Source organism: Phyllopteryx taeniolatus, chromosome 18, assembly GCF_024500385.1.
Source record: "Phyllopteryx taeniolatus isolate TA_2022b chromosome 18, UOR_Ptae_1.2, whole genome shotgun sequence".
NCBI classification, from domain to species: domain Eukaryota; kingdom Metazoa; phylum Chordata; class Actinopteri; order Syngnathiformes; family Syngnathidae; genus Phyllopteryx; species Phyllopteryx taeniolatus.
In genome coordinates, this window is record NC_084519.1 from 15,159,386 (window position 1) to 15,173,695 (window position 14,310).

At 44.3% G+C, this 14,310-nt stretch overlaps 1 protein-coding gene across 1 annotated transcript; it reads right to left on the bottom strand.

Moving 5' to 3' along the window:
• Nucleotides 1-698: 698 nt before the first annotated feature.
• Nucleotides 699-6,589, bottom strand: naa30 (N-alpha-acetyltransferase 30, NatC catalytic subunit). The gene is made up of 4 exons (XM_061754476.1): nt 5,637-6,589; nt 4,433-4,556; nt 2,300-2,355; nt 699-2,197 (listed from the first exon to the last, which is right to left on the bottom strand). Exons 1-4 carry the CDS (start codon nt 6,366-6,368, stop codon nt 2,060-2,062), a joined length of 1,050 nt encoding a protein of 349 aa, XP_061610460.1. The 5' UTR covers nt 6,369-6,589; the 3' UTR covers nt 699-2,059.
• Between the last annotated feature and the right edge of the window lie 7,721 nt (nt 6,590-14,310).

Here is a 14,310-nt window from a genome sequence, read left to right on the forward strand (position 1 = left end):
CAATGATAAAAGCACATAGGACATTTACATATTCCGATGAACCGCAAGTTTCCAAAAATCGACGGAGGCAAAAGGGAGTCAAATAGTAAAGAACAAATGTGGAATTTGCAAGATAAGTCGTAAAGTTAAGAGGAAAGAAAGTTTCATTTTTACCAGCAACGGTGCAAAATATTAATGAGTGATGTTTTGGAATGGCCAAATAAGTTGTAATTCTAACTAATTTCTCAAATTTGCGACGAAATTGTAAAAGATGTCATGATGTTACAAAGTTGTTAAATCATGTTGTTCTAAATTTATTCAATAAATTGTGCGGCACAGAAAAATGGATGATTCCCTCCCTTGTAATATTGTGGCTTTTTCATAAAATCACAACTATTTTAAAATTATGCCAAATACAAAAAAGCTGCATGGTTCCTTAAAGTCTAGAATAAACTTGTAATATCTAATTATGTTTGTAAATATCTTGTCATGTACTTTAGTCAGTTGAAATTCCATTATTTCTCATGTTTTATTTTAGTAATATTATTCTAAGTTTTATTATAATCTTTTCAGCATGGCCCTAATTGTAGTTGTGAGTTGCGATTACATTTTTAATTGACTTTTCAACAAAAATTAAATTGTGTTTCCTTCCATCGAGCGGAAACGTAAAGGAAAAAGTTCATTTTTTGTGCGTAGCTGGTTTTTGGGAGTTAAGTAGAAAAAAAAAAAAAACTCGAAAAGAAATCCACAGAGAAGTCAAAACAGGACACGCGCACAACAATTTCCAAACAAGTGCATCTGACATTTGTTCTTTTTAAGAAAACAAAGTAAAACAAAATACCGCAAATGTATGAACTGTTCTATGGTTTCCAATTATTTTTTTGTTTTAGCACTGAGATGAAAGTAAACAAAGATTTGTGACGCAGAACACGGCAGATGAGCGCAAACGGCATCGCCAGGCCAAAAGCAAAACCCACCTCCGCGAAGGATGTATGTACGTTTGTCAGCTGGAATTGAAACAACAACAACAAAAATGCTTAAAACAACTCTTGGGAAACTTTGTTAGTGGGCGGAACATGCATTAAACATTTTGAAACAGATCCTGGATTTTTTCCAAAGACATTTTCCATAATTTCACAGCAAATAACCCACACATTTTGAAGACAAATGTGTGTGTGTGTCTGCATAGTTATACAATTTGATCCCGTTTTTACTAATCGTTCGGCCTTGGCGGAGGTCTACGTGCTATTGCTTGTCGTTCTAGTTGTCGTTATCTCCTTTTTGGGTGAGGGGCATGAGGGGTTTGGCAGTGAATTTGGATGTGAGGGACATGGCGGTAATTTGTCTGAAAATCTGAAAAAAAAAAAAAAAAAAAGAAATAACCATCCTAATTCACAGTTCTCTGGGATGATTTTGAGGAACACTTAAGCTTGGGGGACAAAAAAAAAAAAACAATAAAAAAAAGATGGAGGTGATGTTTGAGGTGCTCGCGGAGTGATTTGGGACAAGCAGATAAAATAAACACGTCTTGAAACAGGCTTCAGTCCTTGGAGGTGTGTGCGGCAGAAACAGCACCACCAAGTGGACAAACGGGGAACTGATGACAAACATGGGGCGCTGGCACGCACGCACACAAAAACGGAGGCAGTCAAACACACACGCAAATATGCAGTCATGGCCCCCTCCAAGGAATTTAAAAAAGAAACACAAAAATAAACTCCACCATTAAGTTTGGGGGTCTTTTAGGCCCCTCGCTTACTTGTTTTTCTTCCGTCCATGCGTCCTTACCCAAAGTCTGAAGGCCGAAAAACGTCATCGAGGTCATCCTGAGACCCTCACACCCACCAGCACCCTTCAATCTTTTTATCATGATGGGAGAAAGAGGTGCCTTCACGGAAACGTCTGGAGGGCAAGAATAATGTGTGTGCGTGTGTGTGTGTATGGATGCATATACATGTGCATACTGGTTGTGTGCGTGTGTGTGTGTGTGTAAAGAGTGAAATGAGGCAGGCAGGCTTGATAGTCTGTCGACCCCCCCCCCCCCCCACCCCCACCCCACCTTCCTCCATCTCAGGCCCTCTCAACGTAGCCACAGTTTGAGCCTCAGTGCGTCCACGCCGTTCAGGTAGTATCTGAAGAGCCGCTTGTCCCGCACAAAGCCTAAGTTCTCGTACAGCTTCAACGCCGACTTGTTGGTGATCTCCGTCTCCAGGACCACCTGCGGCGGAAACCGGCAGGAGATCTTTTAGTTTTTTTGTTTTTTTTTGCATGGGGATGACAAAATGAAAGAAGGGGGTCGATTTTCTTAGCGCGTGATTACCTCGTCGCAGTCTCCCTCCACCATGGCGTAGATGGCCTTCTTCACCAGATTAGTACCTGACGACACAAGATGGAGAACGCAGCTGATCTCAAGGGAACATGCACTGGACACACTCGACATTTACGGAGAAATGCGGCGAGACGGTGAGAAACGAGGCGGCCTGGGCGGAGCAAAGACATGGCGTGTCGAACAACCCGATGCAAGAAACACAAATATTGACAGTGATGTGGCCACTCCGCAATGTTGCGTCCGAGTCCAATGTGGCGCTAATCATCGCTAAAGACGCCGTCTGCACATCACACACAACAGTTTGAACATGGTTTACAATATGCGATAATACGCCACACTCCGTGGAGTTGAACTCGACAGCGGTGAGGATAGTACATATTTGGATTTATCTTTGAGTCATTTGATTGTTTTCCATTAAAAAAAATGTTTTATAAACACATGGAGAAAAGATAAGAGAAAGTTGCCATTCATTCCAAGGAATTTCAAGGAAAAATACTACCGCGGGACATACAGCTGAAACCAGATGTTTACATACACTACATAAAAAGACTTTTTTTTTTTACCTCACTGTCTGACATGAAATCAGACCAAACCTTTCCTGTTCTAGGTAAATTAGGATTACCCAAAATATTTCTATTCACGGCGGCACGGTGGCCGACTGGTTAGAGCGTCAGCCTCACAGTTCTGAGGACCCGGGTTCAATCCCTGGCCCCACCTGTGTGGAGTTTGCATGTTCTCCCCGTGCCTGCGTGGGTTTTCTCCGGGCACTCCGGTTTCCTCCCACATCCCAAAAACATGCATGAATTGGAGACTCTAAATTGCCCGTAGGCATGACTGTGAGTGCGAATGGTTGTTTGTTCCTATGTGCCCTGCGATTGGCTGGCAACCAGTTCAGGGTGTACCCCGCCTCCTGCCCGATGACAGCTGGGATAGGCTCCAGCACGCCCGCGACCCTAGTGAGGAGAAGCGGCTCAGAAAATGGATGGATGGATTTCTATTCACTACATGCCAGAATAATGAGAGAATCACAAGATTTTTTTGTTGTTGCAATTTGTCAGTACCTTCTTAAAAGGCAGAAGTTTACAAACAGTAAGATTATTATGCCTTTAAATAATTGCCTGAGATGATATAATTTCTTTGGAAGCTTCTGATTTATTTATATATTTACAATATTTGAGTTAATTAGAGACACTCATGTGGATGTACTTGAACTAGGCACACCTGAAACACACTACTACTTTGTGTAACATCGTGGTAAAGTCAAAATAAAACGGCCAGGATATCAGGAAGAGAATTGTTGACTTGTACAAGTGTGGTTCATCCTTGGGTGCAATTTCCAGATGGCCGAAGCTGTTGCATTCATCCGTTCAAACAATTATGCGCAAGTATAAACACCATGGGAATGTCCAGCCATCATACCGCTCAGGAAGTAGACGGGTTCTGTGTCCCAGAGATGAACGTGCTTTGCTCCGAAATGTGCTTATTACGTCCATATCAGCACTAGGAGCTACTGTTCAGAATATTAAACATCGCCTGCACAGTTAATAAAGGCTTTATGATGTTGAGAGAACAAATATTTTTGGATTTCCATTATTTCCTACGGGGTAAAAATGCCAAAGGCCCCCGAAATGGCTTGTGTTCAACTTACTGTGAAAGTAAAACCTCCCTCACAGTTCCGTTTTAAAAAAGTGTTTTATTACTAACCCAAATACAGGGGGCCCTCGGTTTGCGACGCTAGCAACGTACACTTTGAACGGGGCGCGATGAAATAGTTTGCTAGTGCGGCGTAGGAATACGTGGTCACGCAGCACAAGAGGATCAGGTATCACAGTATTTACAGGTTTATTGGATTGTTTTATATGAATATCTACAATTTGCTTTTAATACAAGTTTCTACAGTAATTATGACGAGCATTACTGCGTTGGTTGGTGATAGACTACAGCGTCTTTCGGCTTGTGTACGAATATTGACTGTAAGTATGACTTTACTACTGTGTTAGCGTTGGTTATTGATAGTACACGCCGCTGTACCACTTTAGTACAAATTTGGGTTAGGAACAGAACCTTCGCGTAAAGCCCCTGTATTAGTAAGCGTGACAAAGAGACCCCCCCCCCCCCCCTTACCGATGCTTTTCCTTCTGTGTTTGGAGTCGACGGCCAGCATGGCGATGTAACCGCGCCGGAACATCTTCTTGTGCATATCCAGCTTACACACGATGGCGCCGACGCACTCCTCCTCCACCATGGCCTGCAGAAACACAATCACGCAAGTCAAACCTCAGAACCCTGACCACCCTTCCCCCCCCACCCCCCAACACGGTACGTTAATATGGTCATCAAGGTCATAAGGCCCCCTGAGAGAAACTTTAACGACGACGTGGCCGGTGGCAAAAATGAGTTTGACACCCCGGCAACTGTGAGTGGATAAATGTGGCTGAGTTTTGTATTTAGAAGCGGCAAGCAGACGTCCATGTTGTCACGGAGCTCGGTGTGGACCAGAGCGCCCGGCACGCTGTTACATTGTGGTCAAACTGGTTGGGTCAGAGGGCGAATTCTCGCAACGACAAATGCCGATGGACAGGGTACACCATAGGGCTTCCCCACTTAAGCAAAAACAAAGCGATAAGCCAAAAAGGTTAACAGTGACGAAAGACACAAAACTGAGAGCACTAAAGCTTGTTAGTACGTAGAATGTGTCACTAAATGTAACCACTTGCAGAGCACTTTGGAGCAAAAACCGCAAAGATAAATCACGGGGAGATAAATACAACTGCTTTAAAAGGCATTATGGAAAGAAGGATCACGACACGTTGAGGATTTACTATTAACAAAAAGTACTTGAAATGTGTCACTTGTGGACCACAAAATTCAATGGTGCAATAAATGCAGCTATTTTGAAGACATTTTGTGCATTCACTTGACTTGAGGGTCTCTGGTGGCCCACAAACACCTCGCAGATGAATATTTGACACTCGTGAATCGTACAACAAAACAGATGTTTGAAAAGCGATTCCACATTTGCTGTACTTGATATGTGACTAGGTTTTCTTGGGGATCACGAACAGCGCCCAGATGAATTGTATAGTAAGTAGAACTTTGAACTGAGATGAAGTACAGGTTTGGTATTTACAATGAAAAAAAAAAAGTCATTGAAATATGTCGCTCCCGCAGCACTTTAGAGCCACCTGGGGAGGACAAACACAGAGACAGACGTGGAGGACAATAATACATAAAGCAGGCGCTTGAACAGCAAGTCATGGCGTCTGTCATAAGTGAGGTCGAGGATGAGGTGTGGTGCACTTTGGGCCGGGGGCGTGTTGACACTCACCAGGAAGCAGAGCTGCGGCCAGTTGTGGATGAAGTACCTGTAGGTGTAAATGGAGTAAGGCTCAGACAAGTCCTTGGTGATGAGTCTCATGATCCAAGGCATCTGCAGCTCGGACTCGTAGCGCACATAACAAATGTCGTGGCTGTCCTCCTCGGGCGAGCCGCCCAGCTCCAGCCGGGCCAGCTCCTCCGCGGGAGGCTGGAGCTGGAGCTGGAGCTGGGGCTGGGGTCGGGGTCGGGGCTGCTCCGTGTCGCCGGAGCTCTCGGAAGTTCTTGTCCGGGCCGGCATCCCGTTCACGCTATTGTTAACCAGCGGCGAGCGGCGGCCGTTTTTGGAGCGGGGGCCTTCGCGTTGGCGGTTCTCCGTGTTGTTCGGAGCGCCCGGGGTCCCGCCGTCGTCGCCGCCGCTGTCGCTGTCACAGTCGTCCGCGGGCGGTCTCGGATTGTCACGTCCCCCCGGTTCCTCGACGGGGCTACCGGCCAAGCCGTTGAGCTGCTGCTGCTCCCCGGTCGGCATTTTGAGGTGCAACGCCGGCGGGCTAGCTCGAGTGAGCATGTTTTTCTTCTTCCTCCTCTTATCCGGCTGCTTGGCTTCGGCGAGCGTCTTCCCCGACGCGGGGTCCTCCACGGCGCGACGCGGCCCTCCGTCCTCGCCCCCGGCCCCGGGGAAAGGTGGACTCTCAGCCGGGGATGCGGCCAGTGCGCTACTAGGCCCAGGCGGCACTGTGGCCATCCCACCGCATCAAGGTGGCGATTCGCGCTTGGGGAACGTCGGACGCAAGCTCATTCACGACGCCAAGCGGGGATACGACAAGGCCGCGGGTGTCGCTGCGCCCAAAGTGGCGAAAATCGGCGGATTATCGAGGCAAAAAGGGGCTCGCGAAGTGGCGACGTTATTGGCTTGCTTTCTCCTCGAGCTCTCCCTGCTGCCGCAAAGTGCTGTCGCAGCAAAGGCCATTGCAAAACTGCCGCACGGTGACGTTTAACGACAGTGTCGTAAAACGCTTGCGAAAGCCACTTCCCACCCTCTTTTGAAAAATAACTTCCAACATAAATACGTGTGTTTTATTTTATTGAAGATTTGTAAACAACAAACCAGGCGCATCTGGCGACAAGTGAGGATATATTGCCTCCTCACTTGGTGGAATGTCTCTATAATTTGGGTGTTGTAGTGTGAAGCGGTTTTTTTTGGGGGCATTTTAATGAACGCCCAGCTAAATTCCACCATTGTCTTGTCTCTCCCTCTTTTATAGTAGCTCCCAAAAATGATTTTCAATTAGGTTTAAGTTGCACTTAAGTTCAGCTCTTATTTTGATAGAATTAGTGGGTTGTTGGAGTGAAATTCATTCTCCAAACAGAAAACATTCGGACCCCATTTCTTTTTTTTTTTTTTTTTTTTTTTTTTTTTTGCGTTAGTGCTTTTTTTGTGTGTGTGAATTTGAATTCTACGGGAACTACGATTTCAAATCCGGCATGGAAAAGCAAAGAAGAACTTGGAAGCTGACTGTTTATCGAGAGTGATCAATTTCTTTCCTTTATGGAAATTCATACTTGATTTTATATAAATGAGCAATATATTAGGTATTGGAAGTCAGGTGTTTGTGTTGTGAAAAAAAAAATGGTGAATGTCATGTGATATGAGTATGTTGACACTTGTTGATGTTTTGAATGTTATCATTTTTAGGCTTATTCAAATATCTTAAATCACTGATTACTATCTATTATTAGTATTTGAGAGCAGGGGCGTCGAACTGGGTGTCAAAACTTGACACTGCCAAGGGGCCCTGACCATTTGGGGGGCCCCCTGGCTCTCCGACACGGGGCCCAACAATTACTAACGATTCACTAAAAATAAAACCTTACATTTACCAATAATTATGTGATCCAATCATTCAAATTAAGTGATTCAATTGCTGAATAGAGAAAGGTTTGAAGGGAACGTCTCGAAGGAAAGACCTGTAGTTTCTGCAACGTCCAGCAGAGGGCGTCCGATCACATTTTATCGTCCCACTCTTGTAGCAGTACCAGAATTGCACCCAAAGGTGTCGCCGTTTTGTATTATTATATTTTTTTTTAACCGACCCTGTGAAGAGGTGACACAAGGACAGTCCAAGTACAGTATGTTATGTAATTTTTTGAATAGGAACCATCCCTTTTAAAATATTTATTTGTAAGTTATGTTATGGTAACAATAATAATGTATATGACTATTCAGGACAAGCAGTGCAGAAGATGGACGAATCGTACCTATTTTAATATTAACAATAGAAAATATATGATAAATGGGGAAAAAATGAATTCAAAATAAAATAGGGGAAAACGGCTTTCCCCTCGATTGATCATTATCGGTCCATTTTTTAAATGAAAATATACATTATAAATATAAAAATCTATTTAAGTTAATACTAATCATATTTTTATATGTAAAAATATAACATAGCAAATAAAAAAAAAATTTGTATATCATTTTATATGTAAATTAAAAAAATTCATATTGCTGCTACTATCCACTTTACCACTGTAAAAAGAAAAATGCATTTTCGTCATTGCGGGACTAATGAAGGCCTATTATGTTCTACTTGATAACTCATTCAATAGTATATATATATTTCATCAAAATGATTGCACATTTTGGGTATTCCAAATATGGTGCTGACAGTTCAAATGAATTGATAGAGAAGATAGAAGGATGTAGATCTACATTTTTCTCGAGCACACCCACAAGAGGCGTCTCCAGCTGGAGCTGTGCAGTGTGCAGAGCTCCTTTTGAAAGCGCTCTCTAAGCCCCGAGGTGCTGAGAACTGGTGAAGAGTCGCATTGAGACAAGCGCAATCAGTTCCCCCTCTTCAAATCTCCTTTCGGGGCCTATCTACTTGAACAGGCTTCTCGTAATGACTTTCTCCATCAGTTCTCGCCAGCTTTTGCCGGGGACTCTCCAGCACAGACACTTGGCTGTGTTTAAATACGCTCACCATTCTATTCTGCCCCAGCTGTACCTTTCCCCCCCCCCCCCCCCCCACAACCTCACTTTCCAAATATCTCCAGGGGGTCAGTTGTGTCATGTGACTGCTGTGCTGGTGATTACAGAGCTCGGTCGGCACTCAAATGTCGCCCAGAACCCAAAATACCTTAGAAAAAAACAAGCAGTGAAGGTCAAAACATACCCTAATACCCCGCTCCTGCCCCCCTCACCCCCTCCATACTTTGTCCTTGTGTCCTTCTCCTAGTCTCTTTCTGTCCACGAGAGCTGCATTTAATTAGTTTCTGTTGGCTTAATTAGGGACTGAAGTGAGGGGGCGAGACCAGAACAAAAAGCGGGTCAGTTCTGCATGGATGGAAGGATGCAGGTGCACTGCAGCGGTTGCCAGAAGACGGCCCAAAAAAGAGCGAATTGGACGGTTTCGCATGCAGGGGCAAAGCGAGGCAGTGCCCCTCCGGATCCAGCAGATGGCACTGCAGTGAAAAGCATAAATCTGGAAACCCATCCCAAGTTGCTAAGGAAACAGCATTGTGAGCCTGCTGACACATCCGGTCTGGGATCCCTCCGTTTTGTTCAGATTTCAAAACTGTTTAACCAAAAGTCCAAAGAAATTGTTAAATACATTCACAGTTAATTCTTTAAAGATTGCTAAACAATGTTCTCGTCTGGTATTATGTGCGACAAATAAAGGTTTCTGGTCATTTTTATTGTATTTCTTTTTGTATTCATTTTGGTCTCTCGTCTTTTGGTTTTCATCCTTGGTGGGACAAAAAGGGACATTAAATGAGCCATCCAAGAAAGTGAAGTGTACATAAAATGGTTATAAGTGAGGCTTAAACATCAGTTCACGAAAAAGAATGACGAGGGTAGAGTGTGAGAATGACATCGCACGGAACACTGGTCGGACGAGAGGGATGACGAGACTGGATTTGACCTTTGCCGAGAGGAGAACTGGGGCCTCTCTGGCATGGCTGGAGGACCCCTGAGTGAGCGAGGGGTTCCTCGGGCCCTTTAGACCGGCGCCAGCCCGGCGGAGGACAGAAGAGCTTAAGGTGGACGACGAAGACGACCGAGAGCTCGATGATCCAGGTGGGAACGGGAGGCTGGGGGAGGGAAGAAGGGAAAAAGAGGAGAAGAGGAAGAAAGGGGGAACCACGGAGAGATGGCATCCATTCTCCATCGCAGCCAACCCCGTTACGGCGTTTATCGCCGTCGCGGATCATGCAGTATGAACAGTGATCCAAGTCAACCATCTGCTGAGGCTTGATAAGCCTCAGAGAGGCAGCCATTGAGCTGTCACTCAGAAAGAGCGAGAGAGAGAGGAAAGGAGAGGACGGCAAAAAGATCGGCGAGGCATCTGTCTAGTGCGGGGAAAGACTTAACGTCAATGAGACATCCGGCCGCCTAATAATCCCGCCTCTCTAATGAGAAGTCGTCTAGTGGCCGATTTATGCTTTTCGTCGCTTTCTTTTCGCTAATCGTGCCGCACAGATGTTATTTTAAATTGTTTTTTTAAAATGTCATCAGAACCACTCGGTGCGATTAAGCCATTCCCGAAACACTGGACACGATGAAACAATTTGAAAGAGTGGGGTTTCTCTGTCGGGTTGTCTACGCACTATCGTAGCGGTTGACACATCAGGATCCCCACAGTGAGTTTGTTCTCGATTAAGCCGGCATGCAGTCGATTAAGTTAAATCCCACTTAAACGTATACGGCCCTAAAACCACTTAGCGCATAGCTAACCCACGATATGGTAATAGCCTAATATTTTAACAACGATGAAGAACCTACTATACATAGCAATACTGAACTGACGAAATAGTCTTATTGTGCATTATTTATTAAAAAATATAACTCAACATGTATTATCTTATTGTCTACGTAAGTGTAGACAATACTGTACTACTGTACTACTAGCATCACTAATGGTATGTGGGCTCCCTCTAGTGGCACATGAAAGAATCTCTTAATGAAATGTTGAAAATGTGACAGTGGCAATAACGTTTTGGAATCCAGCACAGCAGTTGTTCAACTTTTATTACAATACAATTACATTTAATCTTATATAATTGTTTGTTTTCAAACATTTTATTGAGGTACAAATTTTGAGTGAGTTGATTTTTGTGAAAAAATACACAACATGAGTTCTTAATGTGGGTTTGCAGTTCAGCTGTTTTGCGGCATCTTTGAAGGTTAAAATGAATGCACAAGAGGCCTTTGCACTGGGCTGGGACACAGTATGTGATTATTTTTTGTTCGTTTCATACACTTTGTTGTTGAAGAGTGGCTCTTTCATACATGCATTTGAGCATAAAATATGTTAAGAAATTCTGATGTCCATTGGTTCCAACAACAGACATGCACATATTTTGTCCATATTTAAAATGTGCCTTTTTGTCATACATCTGGTGAGGAAGTGCGTGTTCCCATGAGGCCCCCAGGTAGCGCTGATGAAAAATCTAATATCAAATGCATCATTTAAGTTGTCCATCCCTGTCGTAGACAGACTGGTGATGCTTCATTGCAAATCTTTTTTTTTTTGTCTGTGCCATCTAATGTAAGCAGAGAACAACGTCAAAGTTTGATGATTATTTCAATTATTTGTCACAAAAAAATGGGTTCAAGGGCCTGTTAATTGTTTTTCTAATGGAACTGCCTATCCTCACTTTCTCATCCTCATACATTTTCAATTTTACTGCTCTTATTTTTGGTCCTAAAAGCGACATTTGAGCATCATTTGGAGGCTGACACTGTGGCAGTAGTGCATGAATTGAGGCCGGGAGGGGGGTCAGGCCCGGGAGTGAGGGGGTGGGTGGCGGGGGGGGGGGGGGGGGTTAGCAGGGGATTAGCCGGGCCGGTTGGATCATTTTACAGCCGCAGGACCCCCTCTCACCCTCAGCGGTCTCCCGGACAATGAGGATTAAACTCCTCTTGTTCCTCAACTCGGAAAAAACGGCAGGGCGACAAAGGCGCTATTCCTCCAGGGTGCCTGGCTAGGAGCTGGGAGCTGAGGAGAGGGGAGGGAGGCAAGGGGAAGGTAGGGGGTCTATCATAAAATTAATCCCTTCACAGTTTGCTCTGGTGCAAAGTGAGATATGAGGCAGACATGTCTAATGAAACGGTGCAGTCATCGAAGGGCATGGCGATAAAGGTACATATCAAACTCGTCATTAGCGCCGCCGTTAAAAGCCCGTCGAGAGGTTGGCGCTCTCCTCGGGTGCCTGGCACCGCAGATTAATCGCTCCGTGAAAAAAAAAGATACTCCACCTACCACCCGTATCCTCCTTCATAGAAACATTTTACTCCAGGAATCCCGCACTATTTGTTATTCAACTTGGATTGAAACACATTTTTAATCATACCAAATTGTGCCTTCTGGCCTGGAAAACAAATACCCCTTTGCAGTTCAGAGGAGGAAATGGTCAGTTAGCTTAGCCAAGTCTACATGGCGCTCGCACCCCAAACGTCTTTTCATTGACTCCTGGCCTTCTCACGTTAATCCCTAAAATACTCAAATCCATGAATATACACAGTGTCTATGCACAAAAGGACATGAAAGAGATCTCAAATCTAATTGATAGCAGCATTTGAGGATGTTGGCACATAGATTTTCGACTAAGGTTAGCAAACATTTATGCTAAGTGCTAAAGGTTAAAGTATCTTTGTTGTCTATGTTCAAATTTTACAGCAAAGGGATTTGACAAAGACACAACAAATGAGATTTATCCTCCGGAACATAAATTATATTGTTTCAAAGCCTTTATATTCCACATTTAAATGGATTTGTTCATGTCTGAATAAGGCTCGTACATGTGCAGTTATTAATGGCTTCCTATGACATATGACATAGTGCCTTCTGTTTGTGTTTCGTTTAGCTTTTAGCACGTGTGCGATAAAACATGTTTTTGCAAACCTTGCAATGTCTTCTAAGATGCAAATTGATATTTTACTTTGACATGTAAAAATTCAAAGAATTGAAGACTAAATTATCCTGCAATTGGCTGCCGACCACTTCAAGGTTTACCCCACCTCTCGGCCAAAGTGTAAGAAAAAAAATTCAGAGAACATTTAGCCAATGATGCCAGTTTGACTGATTGACATGAAATTGGGCAGAAACATCTATCATAACAGGACACACGAAAAAGGACCCATGCCTGAAATTGAACAGGTTTGGAGCCCTTTTGGTCTAAAGCAGTGGATTCCAGTCTTGGACTCAACCACATCACCAGATCGATACCACTCATCAAGTTTGTTGCAACCAGCCACCTAGAAGATTTCAAGTCTGAATTCCTGACCGCTAATTCGGCCCTGATTTCATTTTTATTCTCAGTTTGCCTCCTGTCCTCATTCCTTCCACACCTGCTTCAGATCGTTTCAACCCTGCCCGACCAGGAGCCTTTCCCCCCAGTCGGTCTCTTGTATCTATACCTGGGTCCTCACAATCGGAGCCAAAACATCCAGGGCTTTACTTTGTTGACTCTTTCTAGGGAAGTTACCAAAAATAAGCCCCAGTCAAAAGCAGGTATACTAAATGGACGGGCGACACGTGAGCCTGTCACCTACCTCTCCAACATCGTCGCCTATGACTTTAATGTGTCAACTGGAACCACGGTCAAAGTAATACCCGACAATTGAAAGGTGACACAAGGCCTAAATGTGATGGTCGCCTCAGGCTGTAAGGTCTTTTAAAAGGTCGTCTTTAGAGATGGATGTGTTTGACCTCATTAGCATGAACAAAAAGTCATTGAGTTTTGGATCTACAGAAACAAAGCAAAAATAGCCCACTGCTTTTTTTTTTTCTTCATAAAACCCCAGTGGAACAAAAAGAAGCGAGCACAACAGAAGCAGTGGGGGAGTGAATGGAGGGCTGGGGTACTTCATATTAAAAAAAGGCTTTTTTTTTTTTTTTTTACTTTTTGGAAATTAAAAAAAAGACCAAAAAGAAAAGCTTCGCCACGCTGTCAAAGCCAATCAGCGTCTGTCCTGGCAGCATCGGCCGTCTCCCGGCCAGCCCGTCACAATGGAGGACCGACACACCTCTCACTTCCAATCTGCGTCCTCCACTGCAGGCCTCGGTTTCAAACTCTCATTAAACTGACACCATTTTGATCGACCAGTAAAAGGACGCAATCAGTTTTATTGACAAAAGGGTCCAACACTTTTCATTCATCGGGCTATTGTGGCGGGAGATTTCTCGACTTAAAGCCAAATATAAACATGGCGATTACAACAGCAACAGTCGCTTTGCGCCCTAATAAACGTGAGAGACGAGGCTTGATCCTTGCAAACCATCAAATACGAAGGAAAAAAAAATTCTTGAATAGACAACCCCCCCCCCCCTTCTAAATCGCATTGTCGTGCAAATCCCGTGATAAAAGGCCTAAGAGTAACTCTGCATTTAGACTCTTGAAGACTTTGGTTAAGCCAGTGCCTCTGCTACTTTCCAGCCCCAACATAAATCTGTGTCTCAATGGCGATTGGCTCAAGCCGAAGGGGCCATCTTTTTCCACACACATCCCGCTCCCAACACCACCACCCCAACATACACATCCCGCCGTCGCCGCCACTTGCATAGTGTGTAGCCGTCACCAGACAATGGCTGGTTACTGGCAATTAAACAGCATTTGCCGAGGAATCCGTGGCACTGGTCTAATGGCATTACCGTTGGATGATTCAATCCCTGAATAGTCAA